At 36.2% G+C, this 23796-nt stretch overlaps 1 protein-coding gene across 1 annotated transcript in view; it reads left to right on the plus strand.

The window, feature by feature from the left end:
- Positions 1-23796, plus strand: part of Ppn (proteoglycan-like sulfated glycoprotein papilin) — a 326401-nt gene that overhangs the window by 291289 nt on the left and 11316 nt on the right. The window contains exons 33-38 of the mRNA XM_083119653.1: positions 7425-7637; positions 10089-10295; positions 14568-14819; positions 19957-20157; positions 21658-21785; positions 23048-23198. Of these exons, the coding sequence (XP_082975779.1) occupies positions 7425-7637; positions 10089-10295; positions 14568-14819; positions 19957-20157; positions 21658-21785; positions 23048-23198 (1152 nt within the window). The remainder of the gene's footprint in view (positions 1-7424; positions 7638-10088; positions 10296-14567; positions 14820-19956; positions 20158-21657; positions 21786-23047; positions 23199-23796) is intronic.

The following is a 23796-nucleotide window of genomic DNA, read 5'->3' on the forward strand; positions in this document are numbered from 1 at the left end:
GGTCATAAAATGAATATGTTAGTCATGGCAGAATATATATGAAATACGTGACAAGGCTACAAGAAGATTGACAAAATCAATCTACAGGGTGGCCAAAAAAGAAAGTAACTGAAATATAGACTACTTAATACTGTCGGTCATGTTTTTTGGGCCTTCGTGTATTTGGAAACCTCGCAATGTGATGAGTAGCGGTGTGAATTGTTTGTTTTGAGCAAGAGAGGATTTATTTTCCTTTATATTAGGCTCAGTCAATAAATAAAGAGGCAGAGGATATTAAACCAAAAATATGGTAGTAGAAATGGGTCAACGGGCCTGAAATAGAGGTGCAGGTGTGACGAAAGTGATTCGCCCATGTTTTCCCGCTAGATGGCATTACATGTCTGGCAAGGTATGCGCAAAGGTTGCTAACCAAGCAGTGACCATGTCCAGTCATTCCGTGTTTGACTGCAATGCGTAATGGGGACATCCAAAGAGGAGCAGCTGGATGTTGTGTGCTTCTTGACAGTGGCAGGTGTAGGGGGTCGTGAAATCCGTCGACAAATTGAAAGGATATAGGGGGGGCACTGTATGTCCAGGGCAAGAATGCAGGAGTGGAACAAACGCTTTTGCAAAGGATGACACACGGAGTGGAGCACCGAAGCATGTCACAGACCAGCAAGTTGAGCAGGTGGATGAGCTCATCAAGACACTGGTTTCCCTGCAATGCATTATGTGTGTGGCCTAACTTTCCGGCGAAGTTCCATACAATCCTGACCCACCCCTCCTATAGTCCAGATCTGTCCCTGTGTGACTTCCACATCTTCGGTGAGCTCAAACAAGCCCTGCGGGAACAACAGTTTCAATCGGACAATGACGTCAAGGAGTATGTGAGCAATTGGTTCCAACAGCAGTCGAAGTAGTTCTATGAGCATGCCATTTTGCAACTGATGTCACAATGGGATAAATGCCTAAACAGTGGCAGACAATACTTCTGAGGTTCGTTATGTAAGTACTTTGAAATATCCTCTGACTCGTTATTTATTGACCGAGCATCATATGATGAGTTTAGAATTTTTTTTAAAATTGTATAAAAAGTGAAATCCCTATGTAACATGGAAAAATAAACTTAGCTATAACAAGCCCAGAAACAAAGAACAGTATGACTTTGAATTATTGCAAAACCCTTCCACACAATCAGTATTCTAACAATGTTGTGCTGTATTCTCCCATGAGTTGAAGTTGCAGCAACTGTAGCATGTAAATAAATTCATAAGTAACATATAAATTTTATAATAAAATTTTTGAGGTCGCAGTGTTTTCAGAAGACTGATCACAAATAAATTTCTTAAATATTATATAGGTACTCATGTTTTACGCGAAGCTGTTTTAAGTAATTTGTATTAATTTTGGTAGCCACTGCCACCATGCTCGTTGGAATTCCTTTGTGTCGTTGCTTGGTGCACAAAAGCAATTAACACCGATAAACAGCAGACGACACATACACAGACATACAGGCAACAACAGCACACCTAGCGGCGATTTAGGAAGAAACAGCAGAAATGCACCAAGCAACTTACTTACTTACTTACTTCTTCTTCCCCTTCGTGCTGTTAGGCGTTGAGGTCCTTCAGCCATCTGCTAAAACTCTTCCTATCTTGTGCCATTCTCTTAACTCGATTAGTGCATTTCCTCTTTTAGTAACCATCTCTGACAGGTATTGCTCCCATTCTATCCGAGGTCTTCCTCTTCCTCTCCTTCCTTCTGGTCTCGCTTCCATTACTTGTTTCGGTTTTCTTTCTTCTCCCATTCTCATGACATGGCCATACCAGCCCAGTGTTCTTCTCTCTATTATCTCTTCAATTGATTCTACTTGTAGCTGTTCCCTGAATTTAGTGTTCCTGATTCTATCTCGTCTGTTTTTTCCTATGACTCTTCTGAGGTATTTCATCTCTGTTGCTCTTAATCTACTTTTATGCTTATTTTGAAGCATTAAGCTTTCTATGCCATAGAGCATTGTTGGTATAATTATGGTTTTGTAAATCCTTAATTTAGTATTTTCTTGTACCTCCTTTTCCCCTACTATTGTATTACTTATTTATTATTATTATTTTTTTTGTTTTTTGAACCCTGCTATTTATTTCTTCTTCTACTTTTCCATCGGCTGTTATTATTGTTCCCAAATATTCATATCTATTCACTTGTTCTAGCTGTTCTCCTTGCCATTTTATTTCCAATCTCTCTTCATTTCCATTCTTTGATATATGCATTACTTTACTCTTCTTTGGGTTCACTATCATTTCTCTATCTTGTATTGAGCTGGCCCATTCTATTACTGTATTTTGTAGTTCCTGTTTTGTTGATGTTATTAATGCTATGTCATCAGCATACAGAAGTGATTGTACATAAACTGGTTTCAGTTTCCTATTTCCAACCTTACATTTTCGTGTTCTTCTTCTACTTTGTTTATGTATTTGATCCATTAGTATTATAAATAGTAAGGGGCTGAGGCTATCTCCTTGTTTAACTCCTTTGTTCATGTTAAATTCTTTTGATTTCTCCCCTCCTATTCTCACTATTGCTTTAACTATCTTGTAGACACTTTGTATTCTTCTTACTAATTTTTCTGAGGCTCCTATTTTCTGTAACGCTGACCATAGTTGCTGTCGTGGTACTGTATCAAAGGCTGCCTTTAAATCCAGAAAGGCTACAAACAGTTCTTTTTCTGTGCTAAGAAATTTATCTATGGCTTGTCGTAGCGTAAAAATGTGATCTTGCATTTGTGTTCCTCTTCTGAAAGCTGCTTGTTCTTCTCCTAACTCCTCCTCTACTTCATCTCTTAGCCTTCTTTCTAATATTCTTGTGTATATTTTTAGAGCTACTGAAGATAGACAGATTGCTCTATAGTTTTCACATTTTACAGTGCTACCCTTTTTGTGGATTGGTATGATCATGTTTCTTTCCCAATCTTTGGGTATTTTAATTCTCTTCCATGCTTCATTACAAATCTTCCACAACCATTGTACAACTTTCTTTCCTCCCATCTTTATTAGTTCTGGGTATACTCAATCTGCTCCTGCTGCTTTTCCTAATTTCACTCTCTTTATTGCATCCTCCACTTCTTGCATTTTTATTTCATCTCTTCCATCCTCTTCTACATTTGCACTCTCTATTGCATCTTCTTCATTCATCTTCCCATTTTCATCTCTAAATGAGTTTTCGTAATACTTAATCCATGTCTTCAATATATCTTCAGTTTCTGTTTGGATTCATCTTCTATGTTTCTTATTCTCTTCCCATGTTTTCCTTTCATTGCTTTTACTGTCTGCCAGAACTTTTGACTATTCCCTTGATAGTTTTTCTCTATTTCTAACCCAAACTCTTCCCATGATTCTTTCTTTGCTTGTCGGACTGCTTCTTTTGCTTCATTTCTCCTCTGAACATACTCATTCCATTTCGGAGTTGGAGCGCCAAGCAACAACACAACAAATTCCAACGAGGATGGTGGCAGTGGCTACCAAAATTAATAGAAAATTACTTAAAACAGCTTCACAGAAAACGTGAGTACCTATATTATCTATTACCACGTCTCTCATTCCCATAGTATGAATTAAATATTATGTGATTGAATACGTTTGGTGAGTGCTTATTGAGGAGATAGCAGTTTTTCCATTAACCACTTGCCTTATCCTGAGTAAACTCAAGCAGGTACTAGGTGCACTTTTTATACTATCCCACGTATAATCGGACCAAAACTCAGTTTGATGCTTGGAATGCGTAGCAGGGTAAGAGATGTCAAAGGCAAGAACATTGGCAGTGAATCACATTACTACTGGCCATATTGTTATGTCCTCATATATGTAGCTACATGCTTCAGAGTTCACTGTGCCTATGTAATACCCCCTCTGTCCCATAATTATTGTCCGGTACACCTTTGTTTGTTGTCCCATAATAATTGTCCGATATTCAAACTGTGACATTGGTGTATACAGAAGAAGAAAATGAAGCATGGGAATGAGTCATACAACTTTATTACTCACGGATGAGTACAAATTGGCCGATCAAGTATCCAAAAGAACCTAAATAAAAAGTAATCAATCCAGGATCAATACAAAGTGACCAAGAAGTTCAACAAAATAAAACATCAAGACGAAAGAGATTGTTGGTCCAGGAAGGTTGTCATCCCATCAACGAGCTAGATCTAGTGCTGCAGTGCTGCTGTAGACTCGTCGTAAATGTTTCGAGGACACTCCAAGCGAGATGGCAGGACGTTTCGGTGGTTCAAGTGTGCTTTTTGCATATGGGGAATCCTGTAGTTGTTCCCACCTTTGGAGGCGCATAATTTCAATGAGACAGGACTGCAAAGTGAAAAAGATGTTGTTGAGCTTGTCGTGTGTCAGATCAGAGAAAGATGTTTCAACGGCGGCGATCAACTCATCAATAGTTTGTGGAGCTGCCTGATGCTGGAGAGACTGTATTGCCCGGAAGTACCCCAGATCTAAAACATTCATGTCCGGACTGTTTGGCAGTTGGCATACGAGATCCAAAGTGATTCCACTGGCCGCTGCAGCATCCATCCAGGCACGGTCATTGCGAACGATATGCGGACGGGCATTGTCCTGCTGAACGGACACCTAGATTCTCCCTGCGTGCAGTCCACGAGGCCATTGTGCATCTATGGCTGGGATTAACTTGTTGATGAGCATGTCCCGGTAAACATCTTTGGTAACAGTTAATGGTTTGGTGACCATTATACCAGCAGGACGATTCCTACTGTTCCTCTTGGCAGGTTCCTTGCTGACGAACGGCCAAATTCCTAACTTACCATTAAACCACTGCTTGCGACCAGGATACCAACAAGGCCGGGCGACGGTAACCAGAAACATGATGTTGGGAATAAAATATTTGCTTTTACATGTTCACTGCGGGTCTGGTTCGTTGGGCAGCAAGTACAATTTCTGACCGTCCTTCATCAGGTAGAATGATTTCTCATCCACATGAACTGTCTCCATCATCATGTTGAACTTCGGATTTCTGCTTTCAGGACAAGCGACTGTGGTAGGATCCAGCATTGACAAGGCAAATTTTAGACGTTCCGTCTTGTTGCTATCAGTCAATAATGGCTTCAGCGCATTCGTATGCACTCTGATCTCTCCTGCCTTCACACGCCTGTGTAGGGTACTCTTAGCAACATTTAGCGCCACTGCCATTGAACGAATATTCTGCCGCTTTCGCAGCAGTAGGTGGTGTAGTCGTTGTAGGGTGAGATCCTTCTTCTTTGGTTCGACTACGCCTTTCATCCGAGATGCAACTGCAGCTCAAATGGCCCCATTTTTCAACGATTGCTGCCCCTGTTGCCAAATGTGACGTACTGTTCTCGTACTTACATGAAATTTCTCAGCCGCACTTGTCATGGAACCTTTCTTCACTACGCCAGATGTACGGTTTTCAAAGAGATACTCGTACACTGTCTGTCGTTTACTGTCCGTGAGGTTCTTGCTACCCCTGTCGCTTCCTATCATGGGTTGTGTGTTCATGGCTGTTCTTCTCACACGTACTCACTGAAGGAGTGCTCTACTAACGACTTGCAGCATGCCTTGCTAGACCGGTTGCCATACAGTGCCACACCGGTGTGTTTCAACCCAACGCCTCCTTTTGGTAATTGTCTGGGCGGTATTTCTTGCTCGTTGCGATAAGGTCACGTTGTTCCTCTTCACAATCTTGAAGACTGATGTACTGTGCCTCTCCTCATCCATGTGCTTTCCATCTGCCTCTTCATCTGTAATTCCTGTACTACCATTTTGGCATACCAAACTATAATTATGGGACAGAGGGAGTATTTAATAATTTCAGAATAAGAGCTGCAATTTGTAAGATTTTAAAAACATAAGTACCACATTTAAAAGCAAGATATTATGTTTACATTTATTATGATGATAAAAATGTGCGTCCTTCATTAGTCTGAGTATACTCGGGATAATAAAATTTGTTCATTATATATGCATGTATATATGTACATAATGTTTATAAGTGAGTGAACTGAATTGTTTAAATTTTCATTTCATATATACAATATATAGAGGCAGTACATTATGAACCTTTTGTAAAATTAACTTTTCTTACGTTATGTTCAAGAAAAATGAACATATTTCATACATGTGTGTGTAGCCCATGTTAACTCGGGATAATAAAACACAAGTTTTATACACATAGATATTCTATCTTCTTAGCTATATTTCAGGTAAAATATGTATTCTTAGTAATGAGCATAAAATATAGAACAAAGAAACTGGATTTAAAAAAAATCCAAAATTTGGGACTGAATTTTGGAAATTAATTACAAGGCAAGCAGTTAAGGAGGTTTCCCCTCCTAGACACTCAGGATGGTGCCCTAATAAATTTCCTTATGCTTCCTACCATATCCTTGGCCTAGACCTTTCAGCCTCAAGTGAGGGTTATGGCACTAAAATATTGACTTGTTTAGAGAAGTTTTATTATTATTGTTATTATTATTATTATTATTTATATTGTTATATTTTTCTTGATACAAAGTTCCATTAAAAATTGGATTCATTTGCATGTACTGTTATCATGTGGTAAAATGTACATATACTTCCAATCAGTAGTGGAAAAAAAAAATGTTAAAATACTAAAGTTTGCCAACTTTTGTCTGAAAAAAAAAACCACAATAAAAATGCAACATTTGCTGAACTCCATAAAATAATTTTGAATTCCTCACAACAAATTGTTTTGATGTATGAGATAGTTTTTAGTGAGATTAGACTGTTACCTTTGTTACCGAAGAGAAAAGTAGTATTTACTCAAGTACCCCATGCACTTGAATAAGCTGTGCACATACTGTAATTTTGAATGGAAAAAATGAAAAAAAATAATACAATAAGCAATGCCACTACCAGTCATGCACTTCTGCAGCAGCAGTTTTACAGTTGCATTTAACAACCACCAATTCGTACAATAAAATTTCTCTCCTTTTCTTTTGTTATTGAGTGTCAGATAATATTTTCAAAATATATATTCGATTTGCAATATTAGGTAATGTTTCTTCTGCAAGTTTCATACCCTGCTGTCAATTGGTTCTGTAATACCTGTGTAAACCACATTTTCCACCACATTTTTATTCAAAATGAATTGTGTGAGGTACTATAGTAAGTGTGAGGAGTGTATAAGGAGTGACCTTCGCCAATGGCACTCAAATGTCAACCTCGCTGCACCCTGGTCTCTAATTTTGCAGGCTAAGGAGAGATTGGCGATTGTACCTGCAGTCAGTATAGTCTTATGTGTTTTTTTATGATTAACCAACAGTTGGAGAAAAGTGACATAAAATAAACCAGATCAAATTATTGAGTAAATACAGTAACTTAGGTTATGTACTCATTTATCTAGTACTGGTGATGAATGTTGATTATTTTTTCCCTCTGATCTTAAAGATGTGTGCAACATTCCGCATGATACCGGACCATGCCGTGCAGCATTCTCCAAGTGGTACTTTGATTCTGGAACCCAAAGATGCAGAGAGTTTACGTACGGTGGCTGTGGAGGCAACAGCAACAGGTTCAGTTCCAGAGGAGAATGTGAGACCATCTGTCTTCATCGTGATGTCATCTTACCTGTAGGAAACATAACAGACACCTTCCGACAAGGTAATGGGTTTGTCAAATATATACTGACTACAATCCTGAAACTAGTTAATTTTCTAAAGTGGAATGATGCCAATATGCATAGAATGAGAAGCGAATCCTCATGTAGAGAAATATTTCTGCAAGCAGGTTTTGCAAAGAGAACATCCTGATAGCTATTTCTTGTAGAAACGCATGGAGGTAAAGAGAATGTGGATCCTTTTTTTTTTAGCTGCTTTTACCTTTAATCTAGAATTTTGTTTACTGAATCAAGCTAGTGAACTTGAGGAAGTTGTTATGGACATTTTTTTGGAAATTGCATGATTTTTACAATTGTATCCCGGATACTTGCACTTTAAAAAACACAGTTTATCCACTGTAAATTTATGTGACTGTACTTGAACATGCATTCTGACTGCTGGTGTAAAACCTGAAAAGATCTATCTGCATGTAAATTAGAAACCAAAGTTAATTTTCCAATTGGAGTAACAAATTTAAGTGCAAAAATAAGTGAAACCTAGGTACTATTTTAGTGTCATAAAGATCTAAAAATAATAAATTTATGAAGAATATTTCTGCAAATATTAAGCAAGAAATAATTTTCAGGCAAATAACTTTTCAAAAACAAAATTTATTGACATAATTATTTTCTTAAATTAATATTTTCACTTTTTATTAATAATTACTTGGGACCTGAAAAATTCACATACAGAAACATAAAAAAAATCACACATAAAATCACAAAAATTGCTATTTAATGGTGGACTAAAACCAGTGATTTTTTTTATTTAAGCCATCTATAAATTTTTTTTAAAAATATATAATCATTATTAATCAAATGGGTTATAAATATGTATGAGTTACGCAAATCACCATAACAAACTATTCTTGCCATCCGTCCACTTTATCACTTAGTTTTTCCTAGAGATGTCATGCACATTGTGTTCTCATTGGTGGGAACAAATACAAATTCATGACCATTACCTTACAATTTGACACACACAGGAGATGTACTATGTAGAATTATCTGTGCTATACAAGCCTTACATGCGCAACATTTCCTTTTCATTATTCATCCTTGATGAAAATAAGTTAATAATATAGAAAAACCACGCAAAGAAAAAGTAAAATGAAAAACAATCAAATGAATTAGGCGATAAAAAAATTGCATTGGAAAGGAGAATACAAAACATGTGGAACATTTGCAAATATATTTTTTTTCACTTTAGCGTGTGCAGTATATGTTTAGACATATAATAACCAAATAAACTGTAATAATATACCCTTAACTTTCATGAAATTTGAATATACACTTTTCTCAGGTCCCTAATAATTACATATTCTGTTATTGATTTTGCTTGATTTTAAAAATAACATTTAAATCTTCACAAATAGTCCATATAGCCACATTTGTCTAATCAATAATATTAAGAACTACTTTTGTTTCTTTAGTGGCTAAAATTCTCTATTTTATATGTGCAGTGGCAAATTTAAGTATTTAGCCACTAATATTAATATTGGACAACTATATTTAAATATTGTAGTATAGATGAATGGTGTGTATAAATGAGAAACAAACATAGTGGCCATGACCGAGAACAATATTCCTTGTTGAAGAATTCAAATATGAAACAAGACCAGTAGATACTGCATCATTAAATTTTGAGATTTCTTGTTGTCAAGTATTAACTACGAATACAATTCCGCAGAAAAATTCTGCAGATAGCCATAGCAATTACCTTCAAAGTTAGAGATTGAGTTGTGTAACACAGTCGCTGCTAAAATCAATCTTTACATGTATATTCAAATAGCTAACATATATACACACAGTGATATTTTAAGCAGAACTATTCTCTGTCCACTATAAGAATGAAGTCAGTGTAAACAAATACACATGACTCAGAAATCCTATTGGTTGTTCGAATGACAGCCTTGCGGGTATTTTGCCATAAGAATATAACTATACCAGTCGACACAGCTTCTGTATTGAAGTTGAGGGAACATATATCATGAGCTCTACATCTATGACCTACATACTCATATGTACACAAGAACTAATACATAGGAAAGGAACTATTTCTCGGAAGTCACGAACTTTTGTTTACATTAACTTAATGTTTGCAGTGGATGGAGAATAGTAATACAAAGTTATGAAATGATATTGCATGATATATATTTTTAGAGTTTTAGTAGAGAATTTTATTTGTAGCTCTATGAAATTGTAGAATAGTGCATTATGCAATTCATGTAAAGTTCCGCTGCAAAATGTAGATTTCATTATGACAATATTCACCACATTAGCTTAGGTTACCAACTTGTCATTTGGTGAAATGTTTAACGTCTGCTATAATATAGAGTATTACTAGAATTATTTTGTATTGATGCATGTTCTCTGCAACGATAGTAAATTTTACCAGCATATGCATGGTAAAAGATGCATGTTAGGAAGTGCACTGAATGCAAATTTTCCTGTAGCTGTTTGCCGACTCAGAGTAGAGATTGGCCCCTGTGAAGGGGGCTACAAGAGGTGGTATTATGACGAAGATAGGAGGACCTGTATCCCATTTGTCTATAGCGGATGCAGTGGCAACTTCAACCGTTTCAAGAACTTCAATATTTGTGTTAGTTTCTGCACGGGAGTTGAGTTGCCCGATACAAGAGTCGATCAGCCAGAACCAAGACGTAAGTTTCAAATGAAAGCTGCTACATCACGGTGCACGCATTCGGCACGATATGAAAGCACTGCACTGGACCTGACACCATTCACTGCACACTTTTTTTTAATGCTTTTGCACTCACCTTACTGGTTCATTTTGATGCTTGCTTGTGTGGATGTTAATCTCAATTTCTTGCCTGTGGATTTGCAGTTAAACTAGACTTGAAAGGCTGTGTTCAAATTGACAGATTGCAAGCATGCATGTAGAAGGAAAGTGTGAATGGGTAACTTGTAATGGTTTGCTTTGAAAAGAATAGGAGAGATTTTATTTTTTGTAGCTCAAGGGTATAGCAATAGTATTGTAAGAAAGCAAATTTGTATTGGCCAGCAGACTGTTTGGAGTCTTGAGAAATGAATAACTCCTGTTGATTTTAAGGGTCTCCATGTTAGCTGTTCGTTCTGGCATTTATGTCCATCTATATTCTAATAGCTTCATATAGAATGGTTTATTGCGTACCTTCTTTGGTGGACATCTGATAATTCAGGAGGACAATTGAACAACACTGCGAAGAACACTCAGCTACATTAAGAATTTACATCCCAAAAAATTGGGATTAGAACATTCTATCAATGAGGGGCCATAGAATTTGTTTCACCTCAACTCAGATCATCAATAATCCAATCATTATCCAGTTACTGGGATTGCAAAGCTGCCCACAGGGAAAAGCAAGATCTCAACAGGAACACAGGGAGTCGGACTGGGTCCTGCTGGCTGGTGATAGTCAACCAAGAGTGCGATTGTGTAAAACACAGCATCCGATTGGCCTGTCACCTACATCAGACTCTGCTGACAGGAAGTATGTAACAACTGAATTCACATATATCTCTGCAGTTTTATTCCTGAAGATGAGAGTGACTTTAGCTTTTGACAGCTCGGAAGCTTATCCAGAACTGACCAGGGTGATTTCCCAAGAGAATCTCTTCACTCTCTTGTTGTCTCTAAGAACAGTTGCTTCTTTGCTGCTGGTTCAGCAGGTTGAGACAAAAACTGGATCTCAGCCTGACCATACAATTGAGAATTGCAGGTCACCTACTACAGTGTTAAAAATTTCATATTGACTCTCAGTTAATTCTGTAGATTTCTCTTATTCACAGCATATTATGATTGGGCTAGAGATAATGAAAAAGTGCCCGTTACATTTATCTGAGAGGTAATAAATATTTACATAATTTTTCATATTCTACGAACTGCAAGAATGTTTCGTACAGTGACTGTGATGACAAGTGATCCGAGAAGATTTGCATTTAAGCTGTCAATGAAGAATTTGATCTTCCAGTATATATTGTTTTTACTACTAAATATTTAACCAGAAAACTGATAAGCCATCAACCAATAACCATGATTATCATTGGCCCATCTCTATTACATGATGGAACCTTGGTATTTTTCAGGCAGCACATAACATTTTTAAAACATTTTGTTGCATTGGGACCAAGAACGTAAGATCTACATAGAGAAGAAAATGTAAAATTGAGGTTCCATTGTTTGCTGTTAGGTAAACTATTCTATTGGTTTGTATTCTTGTGCAAACAGCCTCAGCTTCAGTCTCTAGATGGAATTAGTCTTGTGTAAAGTAGGGCTGAGCCGATACCACTTTCGACGAATGTCAATACTATTACAGATTTTCACCATTACTGACACTGATGCTTAAAAATAGTAAAAATTAAAAGTTGTTCAAAATATTGATTTATATTACACTGCAATATTTGCATCAAGTCAACAGTTTTTGTTTTAAAATATTGAAAGAATTACTCTTCTTTTAATCACAAATCCATTTAATCAAAAATCCCTGTTTTCACAATACTGGTGCAAAATATATGGAAATTTCCAATTTTGCATTATTTACATCCACTTTAAACTGTCTTGTTTAATGCTTACGAACCTGTAGATATGCACAGTGGAAGATTTCATGCTCTGTAGGTCCACTTAATTGCTATGAGGCAGTTATGTTTTATGAATATACAAAGACAACACTGTCACAGTTAAGACGAGTTTATTTCTATAATGTGCAAGCACCATAAGCCTACATAAATAAATATTTTTGATAAACTCTCTGCAAAGAAACTATTGAATCATCTCCATTTGCCAGTTTGATTGATAGTCATGCACCAAGCAGTCAATTACATGGGTCTCTTGCCTATAAAGATAACCATAATAACAATGATTCAGTTCTCCATGTTGCATGGACTAGAAAGTTCAGGAACTAAATATAATTACATGAATGATGAGTGCAAGGTTGGGAACTTAAAACAGTATAGAATGTACTTACCCTTCTCCTCCATACCATGGTTGTATTGACACCTTCACAAGGAAGGAAGGAAGTATCAGTTCCTTTCCCTGTGTAGAATCCAAATGCACAGCCTGAAGCGCTGCGAGGTCATACAAGGTTTTGTCCTCATATCATTGCATGTATGACTTTGTTGACCTCTGGTGGCAATGATATACATGATTCAAACAAACTGGCACAAATGAATGTGAGATATATAAAAAAAATGATGGCTCCGTGTGAAGCACAGCCATATCTGCAGTTATGCAGATAAAAGCACTGACTGTAATTGATACAAAAGTCACCCATTACCCAATTAATAATTGGCCTTCAAAGGTTTGTTGCATCATTGAGTTTTCAAATGTTTGGGTAAGAATGGTCAAATTGAGTGAATTTGTTAATGTTTTTTACCTGCATGATGTCCTAATGAATTGTGCTTGCTTCCTTTGTGTTAATATTAAGGTAGTTTAACTTTGAAAGTAGAAATGTTTGATTCAATGATGACGAAACTAAGCAAAAAATTTAATATAACCACCTTGCAATAGTGCCTTTGGGATGACAGTGTGTAAACCATACATTCTATTTCTAGAAGGAAAATACTTCATGATACACACAAAGTACGCTGCAATATTTTAAACATGTTTGAATGTGTTCTTTTCACATAAATAGGTAAACTTTCAGTGTTAAGCTGCTTATATCACATATGGGTGGCTGAATGCTGTTTTGTCGTATTTCCACTTTTCGTTGCAAATGAATTGATGACATTATTGTGTTCCGAACATGCTAATGCATAATGTTCTGAAGCAATGTATTTGGTTGGTCAAGTGGTGAATTATCAACAATAATAACATTTTTGTAGAAATCTTGTATTGTACTCAAAATCCCCATACGTCAAACTTCAATCAACTCTCCTGAAAAGTTAGTGCAGATGGATATACAAAGACAAAGTATTCAGCCAACAATATGTTCAGGTGATGGTGAAATTGTGATTTAATTTCATGTGATAGCGGAATTAAATGTTAAATATTATAAAAACTTTCTATGGTGATTAATTTAAAATACTAATGTTTTAAATAATTCTTTTGTGTGAACTCCATGTTCTACACACAGTTATTGATAAATTAAGAAGTTAGTCTTTTTATTCTACAATGTTCCCTGCTGCATCAGGATTGATTATTTCCAATCTATGTTTATTATTATTATTATTTTCCTTTTGAGGAATTAATGGGACATTTTAGAAAATCTAGTATGAAACATCAAGCGATTTGGTTAAACAAAGCTGTAATGGTAGAACCAAGGCGTTTTGCATAATACACATGAACAGGAAGAATAGGTTGATGAAGTAAATCTTGCATTCAAAATTCCAAATCATAAGTTCAAATAGTAAAACTGGGAAGTTAGAATGGGCACTATAGAAATTAATTTCACTTTAATTTTCTGGGTTAATAACTAACTGAAGTTCAGTTGTAGTTGTAATATAGCTGAAATTAACTACTTAATTTTCATACGTTTGATGAAGAACAGATGATGAATGAAACAATCATCCATGCTTACATGCAAAAGAGATAGAAATGTAACATAAAACAACCAAAGCAGAGTTAAAAGCCATTGATGTTTTGTTGAAATCCAAGTAAGGCTTCTTTGTCTCTGTCATCATTTCATTAAGCATGTAGAAACATGACATTATGTCAAAAATTGATACTCTCTTCACACTGACTAGTTGGATTTAATGTGATGGGTCATATATGTTAAGGTTTGACTTCCTGAACAATCAAATTCATTTTGCAAATCACATGACTCGGATGGCTTCTCACATTTTCCTGTAGGTCAAACTTTCATTAGAGAAAGGAAATGAACATACTATTTACCCACTTCGAATTGAAGTTTCTTCAGTAACCATGCCACTTTGGGATCATATCTTGTGACTTCACTGACAAAATACACAATTTGATGGCGTTTTTTGCTTTTCAGCAAATGAAATCCCTACAGACTCCCATCCCGAAAAGCCAGAGCAAGATCCGTGCCTCCTGGCTAGAGAAGAATGCAGGCAATTGCACTGTCCATACGGGGTGGAATGGTACGTGGACAAAGAGGAATGTGAGAGATGTCGATGCCATGATCCATGCAGAGAACATTATTGCCCAGATGGAACCAGATGTGCAGTGGACTTCTACAGAGCATCTGATTCTCAGGAAACAAGATTTCGAGCTATTTGTAGGCAAGGTATGTATAAGTTCTCAGCTTTCAACATGCTTTATTTTCTTTTCCTAACAGACTGATGGACCAAACCGATGTATGCCTAACAGAAACTTTTTGTATCCTGTGTTTGTTGAACTTGAAGTGCCTTGCTAGTCCGGTAGTGGGTTGGGATTTTTTTGCATCCGTTAAGTGCTGTTGTATACGCTCGTTGACAGATCTGATGGATCTGCCAATGTAATGTGAGTTGCACTCACACTGGGCATCATATACACCTGGGTTGTTTAGTGGGGAAAGGAATTATCTCTTGTATTTGCTTAGGGCACTGGCTATTTTATTCACTTGTTTGTGTGCGAGTTTGATGTCATATTGTTTCAGGGTCTTGGCTAGGCAGTTGGATGTAGTCTGGTGATAAGGGAAGGCAAACCATTTAGCTTTATTGCTGTTGGCTAGGTGGTGTAGGTTAGGTTGTCTTAATTGCATTTCCACTTTGCTTCACCATGATGTACTGTGTATCCATTTTGAAGTCCTATGTCTGTGACTATGGTAACTTCTTCCTTCAAATCTTCTTCACTTGAACAGTGGGAGAAAGCTCTTCTGTAGAAGTTAAGCCATGCATTGCCTTTATGTTGAGGTGGGTGGTTGGAAAGGGAGTGGATATACTGGTTACCTGCCACTGGTTTTCTATAGACCGTGGTAGTAAATTTCTTGTCCCTCCTTTTGGTGGTTAGATCTAGGAAGTTAATGATGCCTTGGTTTTCCCGTTCTATTGTAAATTTCAAGCTGGGGTGAATGTTGCTAAGTTTTTTCATGAGTAGATCTATTTCTCCTTCCCTTTTGTAAACAACCAAAGTGTCATCTGCATATCTGCCATATCGTATGTATCGGAGTTCTGGTGAGTGAAGCTGGTGAGTGAAGGATATCTTTTTCAGCTAGGTGCATAACAATGTTATGTATGGGAGCGGACAGGGGGTTGCCCATGGCCAATCCTTCTGTTTGTATGAAATACTTGTCTTGAAATTGAAAGTAGTTACGCTTGAGGCAGATTTCCAAATGAAAACCAGTCTCTGCGCAAGTAGTAACATGAGATGGCTCCACCAATGAACACCGGGGAGAGAAATGGATTGCCTGGAGGGGGAAAGCGACTGCCATTACCAGCCTTCACAGCAGCATGTACTGCTTCACTCTGTACACTATTTCCTCCCATTTGATGCTATGTGTACCCTTACTCCAGAGATAAATGTGGCAGGGAATAGTTGACTGAATCAAAAACTATTTAACATTTCTGTTAACATATTTTGTTCTAAAATATTTGTCCAACAGTTTGATTCTACTCTTCCTGGAGGCTGTAATAGTTAACACTGTTGCTTTTCATGGTTGCATTCCCTGAGGAGGCACATACTTTGGTGAATCCAAGAATCAGACTATGGGAAGGGGGAGGGTACAAAGTATGTTATGACCAGTGTTTTCTTTTTCTGGTAGTCAACAATGGTACTCCATACTGGCACCTTATTATAGGTTCGAACCAATAACATTTTACTCTAACAAGAGAAATGCCTATGATGTCAGAAGTCCTGGGTTCGAAACCCAGCCTGGGAGTGGGGATTCTTTGTGTTCCTTCATCAATTTCAACATAACAAGAGAAATGCATATGCATGTGTGTGTGTATGCATTTGGATGAAGCATCATCATTTATGAACATAACACAATTTTGAGTAGTTTTTATGATGAACACAGGGCCTCCGCGATGGCGCAGTGGTAGCATCATCGCCTTGTAATCAAGGGGTCCCGGTTTTGATAACCGGTGGAGGCACGTAGTGGTTCGAATCCCACTTTAAACTGTAGGTCCAGTCCCGATTAACCTTACAGTGCATAAAGTGGACTTAAAACACCAACTCAATCAATCAATTATGAACCTTTCTTCCCAGAAAAAAAGCAATAACTGTAAGTTTTACAGACTTAATTTTATCTATCAGGGTGCTACCTTCTTCCTTCGTACGTAATGATACTAAAATTTAGGCATGTTAAAGTAAATGTTTTTTCAAGCACATTTTTAGTTAATACTATTAGTGAATATTCCATTCTGAACTTTGCCGGCCCCCGTGGCGGAGTGAGTGGTTAGCACATTATGCTACAATGCCAGGGGTCTTGGGTTTGAATCCCAGCCTGGGCATGGATGTTTGTGAGTGCCCATTCATTAATTTCATCATATCATCACTCATCCCAATCTTCACAAATTAGCCAAAAGTAGCACAAAAAGCAAAGTAAAATAAAGCAAATCAATCAAAACAAGTTTTGAAGTTCAGTTTATGAAACAAATTATTTTGCAAATGCAATGTTGTGCATATGTTGAAATGAATTATGCTACAACTACAAACACATTTTTATCTCATTTATTTCATATGCCATAGACCATTAAATAATCCAAAAATACTATGTAACACAATGTTTTAAATCTGCTTCAATACAATTTGTTCAGATTATCGCAGTTGTGTTTTCCCATTATTTTTCTGGATGTTTCAAGCAAAAAATACCTCCTCCATGTATTGACCATGCCAAATTATTAGTTTGCCATATTTAATTGTCTGGCTGATTTCATCCAAATGGAATACCTTATAGATCTTCCAAAATATCTGGCTGCTATGAGAATGGCAATTCCCATGCCAAAACATTTGTGACCTCCAATTCGGTCCACAACGATCCCCAAACATGCACTATATTTCAAAACATTTATTGCCAAATTATAGCTTATGCAAAGCCCTAAGAGTCTCTTTTCTTAATCTCCAAAAATGTAGAGTAGGTAGAGATTTGAAAGCGTCATCAGAATTTGGAATCTGCCTCAGCATAAGAAAAATCCATTTTCTATCTACAATCTTGAAATACTTTGAACAAATGCAAATGCAAAACAAAATCATTCCCCAGGTGTATCTAGTTGTGATTAATTTCAGCTAAAAACTCTAAAATTTGCTGCAGTTATTGTGGTCTCAAAATTGGTGACTTACCCCTAACCTTCCTAAAACACACACTACATTACAGAATTTTTATTAAAAACTTAAAACTCAGGTGATGCCGTAACATTGCTGAGACTTGTGTTTCTTAGTCTATGAAAATATAACCTAGTCAAATATGAGCATAATTTAAAGTTCTCCCAAGACATGTTAAACCAGTCTGTCGTATACTATCTTTAAACATGGTGACCAATTTTACTCAAAACCAATCCTTCAAGTTATCTTGCAACTATAAAAATTGCAACTCAAAAGCTTTGCATTTATGGCAGTTATCAAAAATAGAACGTGTGTGATTTTACCTTTTACCACCACTTGTCTCCTAAGCTATGAAATATTATTTTAAAAGTTTTACTGCAAAATTGTGGACCAAATAAATCTCTAAAATGATTCAGTTTAATTCCTTATACTCTGAAAATGTATTCTAGACCATTTTGACAAAAAAAAAAAAAAAATGTAGCGCATAGCATAGAGCGTGCAACATGCAGAAAGTAAGTTTTTTAGCTGCAGAAATAATTTTACCTGAATTATTCTAAATTTACAGCAGTTATCATGGTCATTAAATAGATGACTCTGCCCATCCACCCTAACTCATGCTCCTCCTAAATCATGCACCATATTTTGATAATTTTATTGCTCCTGTAAGTTTCCTGCACCAAGCTGACATTGTGGTAATTATGGAGATGCATGACTTACATGGGTATAGAGCTCCTAACCAGACATAAATAACATTTTACTGCATAGGCAAGCAACCAATTAGGATGAGAAATGACAAAAATCATTTAGAATATTTTAATTTAATTATGTCACAATTAACATCATTTCAATAAAATGTACTCAATTCTCCCTTGTAATGTTTAAACATGCAAAAATGTATTGTATCAATTGATCATCACAGTTGAAACTATGATGTGCCAGTATGGTTTCCCCCACATAAGGAAGTGACTGATAACCAAAATGCTACCACATTTCAAAATTATAAGCCTTGTTCAACTATGCTGCATCAATATTTTATCTAAAAATTTCTGAACTTTTTTTTTTATGTTTCTTGCATATATAATATTTTTATTTGTGTTAAAAGTTCATTTCTAGCATGATTTGAGGAAAACAGCCTGAAAGAAACCACTATGACTTGTACTACATTCACTATTTTCAGTATTATAAGCTCTGATAAGCCTTTTCTTTACAAGTTTTCCAAAAAAATTTTGACAATCATAGAACCTCATAAGTATTTAAAGCAATAATTTACAACATTTTCTGAAGAAAAAAAAACACTTTTTGACTTGGTTTTTTCGAGGTGGATTTTTCTGAAAAAACCTGCATGGGGAAAACTGGGCTGGGCCCACCCAGGCCAACACTGAAATTAATAGAACATTTACAAATATGTTTCGTGGATATGTCTTCAATAACTCGCTTCCGTCTTATAATAATCTTATGTATTTGAGTCGGTTCCAAAAATTATTGGTGAGTACATCGGCATCAGTAAATTTTCAGCTTCGTAATATTCCTACATTTTCGGAAGATGTTATTTAATCCTTACATATGAGCAGCTCGGGAATAATACTTGATAACCCACTAAAGTATGAAATCAAGAAAAATGCAGGTGATAGATTGTGACTTATAGGATACTCAGATGTTCCTCTGTGTTTCTGACCATCACTGGCTACTGAAGTAACCTTATTCACTATTATACAGCAACTGGAGAATGTGCAGCAATTGCATCTAACGTTAACTCAATTTTAAGTGGAGTGTGGGTTATCACGTTTTACTCCCAAGCCGCTTATATAGAATTGTATTAACATGCATATTTTATATAGTTTCAAATATCATCATTATCATCATACTGGATATAATGCAAGTGTGATTGAAGGTAGATAGAGAGAAGAATGTGCAATACAAAACATAAATAAATGCTACAATAATGTTGAACTTTGAACCTGAATCCCTGGCACCATGTACCAGAATCACCAACTAAAGTACCAAGCCAATATCTGGCCTCACTATATTGCCAGTGTCCTGTTGCACATATACAGAGACATGCAAAAGTTGTGCTAATTTGTACTTAGATAAAGTTCCATAATGTGAATGTGAAATGTTAGTCTCTCATGATGTTAAACAAATTGTGCATTAGTATTACTAATTTTATTTCCACTTCACAGTGAACAAGGGTGGTGAATGCCCCCAGTTCGCAGAGGGACTTGGAAGCTGCGTGCAGGAGTGTCTCTCGGATGCTGATTGTTCAGGAGAGACCAAGTGCTGCTTCAATGGGTGCGGATCATCTTGTGTGAGTCCAGTTGTAGAAGAACAGCCACTGCCACAGCCTTTGACAACTGCCGGACCATCATACGAAGTAGTCGGAGGTAAGGATGAACAGTTGCGTTGGTTTGCTGTGTTTGCTCAAATGTTCTCTTCAGTTATTACTGATGAGCTATGATGGGGTATTTACTGCATGTTTATTATAATTTGCCTTATGTTGAACGTCTTTCTTGAAATAACTGGTCAGCAACTGATATAGAGTACTGAAATGTCAAAAAGTCGACTGATGAAGGTGAACTTGAATCCTAAGATCCTGAATATATGTTGTTTTTGTTTGTGTTTGCTTGTTCCATCATGTACACCATCACACTTAAAGAGGCCCAGGTTCATATATATGTGGAGGCCTGGGACTAACATCATTGTGAGACAACTCCCTCTATGTATAATTTCAATTACAACATTTAGTCCAAGATAAGTCAGATGGTTAGTTATATTTTTGATATTTGTACTACCATTCAGATATGCTTTTTAAAAATCGTGGTCCTTGTCAAAGCAGTTTTCCCAGTGGAAACCCCATTGCCTATTAAGGCCCAGGGCTGTAGATTAAAGATACAGATGAGGAAAGGAAAAGTAACATTCAAAGTAAGCCCAGGAAGATCTCTTTGGATGTGCGACACATTTGCAATAAAGTGTACAAATTTTAGCTCAGTTAAATTACACACGGTTACCTAAAAGTGTAATGTTAAAAAAAAAAAATCCAAAAGGAGTCACAAATGCCTCACATATACTGCAGAACACAGACACACCACACCATATATGACATGGTGGTACAATGGTACAGAGCACATGTATTGTTCTCATGGTTCCACAAAAATTATTGTTCAAAGGCAGTTCAGAACTGTATATGCTCTTAAATATTTTACCTAATTTCTATCAGAACTTCATGCAGCCATAGTCTGTCCAAAAAGAAACTGAACTTTTTTTGAAAATATCTATTAACTTCTTGTGCAAGTCAAATAACGAATTTTCTGTAATGTCTTATATTGTCTTGAAACTGTGCCCTTTGAGTGTGGTTTTTAGCATTGGATACAAGAAGCCTGCAGGTGCCAAACCAGGCAAATAAGAGGCTGGGGTGCTTCATCAATTGACATGAACTTTTACTGATTCCCACTTCTGCTATTTTATGGCACAATCGCACATGCATGTCGTCATCACATGATGTTGATGGCTGCCCAGGTTTTGCTATGTAAATTCTGCCTGATTTGAAGTGGTTGCACCATTCATAACACCATGTCCCCATAAGCTTCTTGCAACAGTTTCAGAGTCTCTTGTCACATTAGCATGTTGTTCTTCGAATCTTCATTTTCTTTCTATTAGAAAATTGGATCATGCACGGAACACGCCACTCTAATGTTTTCAGATTAAAAATGAAACAGCATAGAGTAATGTAGCAAACAAATCATTTTTAGAGCTTCCCACCATGTTGCACCAGTAAGCAGAGTGGCAAGTATCAATACTTTGGCAGGTTATTTCTAAAATTCAGTTTCTTTATGGACAGACCTTGTATATGCAGCAGTTATTTAATTAATTAATTTATTTATTAGCTGATCCACCAAGGATTGTAGCAACTGAACCAGAAGTCCGTGCTGAGGAAGGAAGCTACGCAACTCTGAGATGCATTGTAAGAGGTCAACCTCAGCCATCAGTGGTCTGGCGCAAGAGTGGATCAGTCGTAAGTTCACCTCAGTTTCCAAAATCTTTCCAGCTCTTTTCTTTTGTTGTATTCATTTCTTACGTTATTTGTATTTTTCAAATGTTGACACAACCTGTAAAAATTCGCAACCACAATTGGGACTCAGCCAGGTAAAGTCTGAATTTCTGTAATTTTATCATGCAGGCAGAGGTGTAGCTAGAGATTTCTCAAACCAGAACAAGAAGAAAATTTGGCACAACACTGCACCCTACATGGAACAAATGCTATTCTCCTAGTTGACAGTTTTTTTTTCCTTACTTACTTCACTATGACTGTAAGGAACCCACAGCAAAAATGATACAAATTCTGCCTCAAGTGCTCATGCCCCTCTGCAACAAAACACTTTATTCTCTTGCTTGTTGCAAATTTCACCTGTAACGATTGTTAATTTATATTCCATTACTGTGCAGTGTACTAAATACATTTACTACAGCATACAGAAAATCAATAATAATATTTCTAAATAGAACATCATTTTTAAAAAGTAGCAATTGCTTTGAATTTACCTAATATAACACAAAGTTGAATTATTATTTCATTAAAAGTCAAGTCAGTGTACCAAGTGTTGTTACATGCCAAAGAACTGTAATGAGAGTGATGCAGATGAGTAGAGAGAGTATAGCAGTCACATTCTCTTCCTTGAAGAGCATCCTTAATTAATACATGTAACTAGCTTAGTGCAATACATTTTGCTTTGAAAAGAAGTTCCATATGTGGACGTTTACTACACAGAACACATGAATTATGTGTTTATATTTAAAAATTAGTAACAAAATGGCAGAATTTTGTACTAAATTACAGGCCATTTATAAATGTATATCAAATGGGCAAAAACATCAACAATTTTACATATGTTTGCATATGCCTATATAAGTAATACTGATAGGGTACCTGTTTATCAGTCTGCAAAAAATATATATTACCGAGTAAATCAGTATCAACAAATTTCATTCTTTGTCACATTACTAGTGTTTGCAGATATAAACATCTAAATGCATGTCCCCCCCCCCTTTTAGAGCCTTCTAGTCAAACTCTTTTAAGGGGATAAATGAGTCATGTATGTTTCTATACAAATGTTTACTGATTTAGGCATTACTAATAGTTATTAATATTGGAAAATTTACAGCAGTATTTTATTCATATTGATGCACCATAGATATGAATAAGCAATTATTGAATGATTTGTAGCAGTTAGGTTGGATCTTTTGAAGTTACTTAATGATCTGTGCACTCTGTTGTAGGTGGATGGTTCTAACGGAAGACACAGATTGCTTCTGGATGGTTCATTACAAATCATTGGGTTGTATCGAAGTGATGCTGGAACATACGTTTGTACTGCAGACAATGGTATTGGCCAACCTGCACAAAAACAATTCCGATTGGAGGTGACAGGTAAGTACTACATAAACAGAAATACAGTTTTTCAAACCATTCTTAAAGAAACTAAGAGCCTTACACCGCATGGCAAAACTGATGCAAATATTTTTTTACGTAAGGCACCTTTTAATTATTTTTAATGCAATAGAAATTAAAGTATTATTAAAAATATTATAATTATTATTCTCATACTAAGCATGTGTCTTGAACTAAAGGTGGCTGGAATTTGGTGTAATATTACTCATAACATTTGTATTAAAATAGTATTGAGATTTATTAACCTAATCACAATTTTGACTGTAGAGTGTGAAAATAGGAATGACTAATTGCCTGATAGTTGATGTCAAATGTTCTTATTTTAATATCAAATCGCACGATAATGTTTTCTTAATTTTTGTGCATATGTGAATAAAGATTAACCTATAATTCAATATAAGGTGACACAGAATAAGCCAGTTAATAAAGTTAATGATGTTTTTCCTGATAAATCCAAAGCCCTAAATATTTTCTTACTCTTTTTGTCATGTACTCATTACATTTATTTTCCCAGACAGACAATTTTGTCTAAAGTGAAATATGTTTACAGTGGAACCTCCAAGTTCAAATTTCCAGG

This window comes from Lepisma saccharinum, chromosome 3 (genome assembly GCF_977018435.1).
Source record: "Lepisma saccharinum chromosome 3, izLepSacc3.1, whole genome shotgun sequence".
NCBI classification, from domain to species: domain Eukaryota; kingdom Metazoa; phylum Arthropoda; class Insecta; order Zygentoma; family Lepismatidae; genus Lepisma; species Lepisma saccharinum.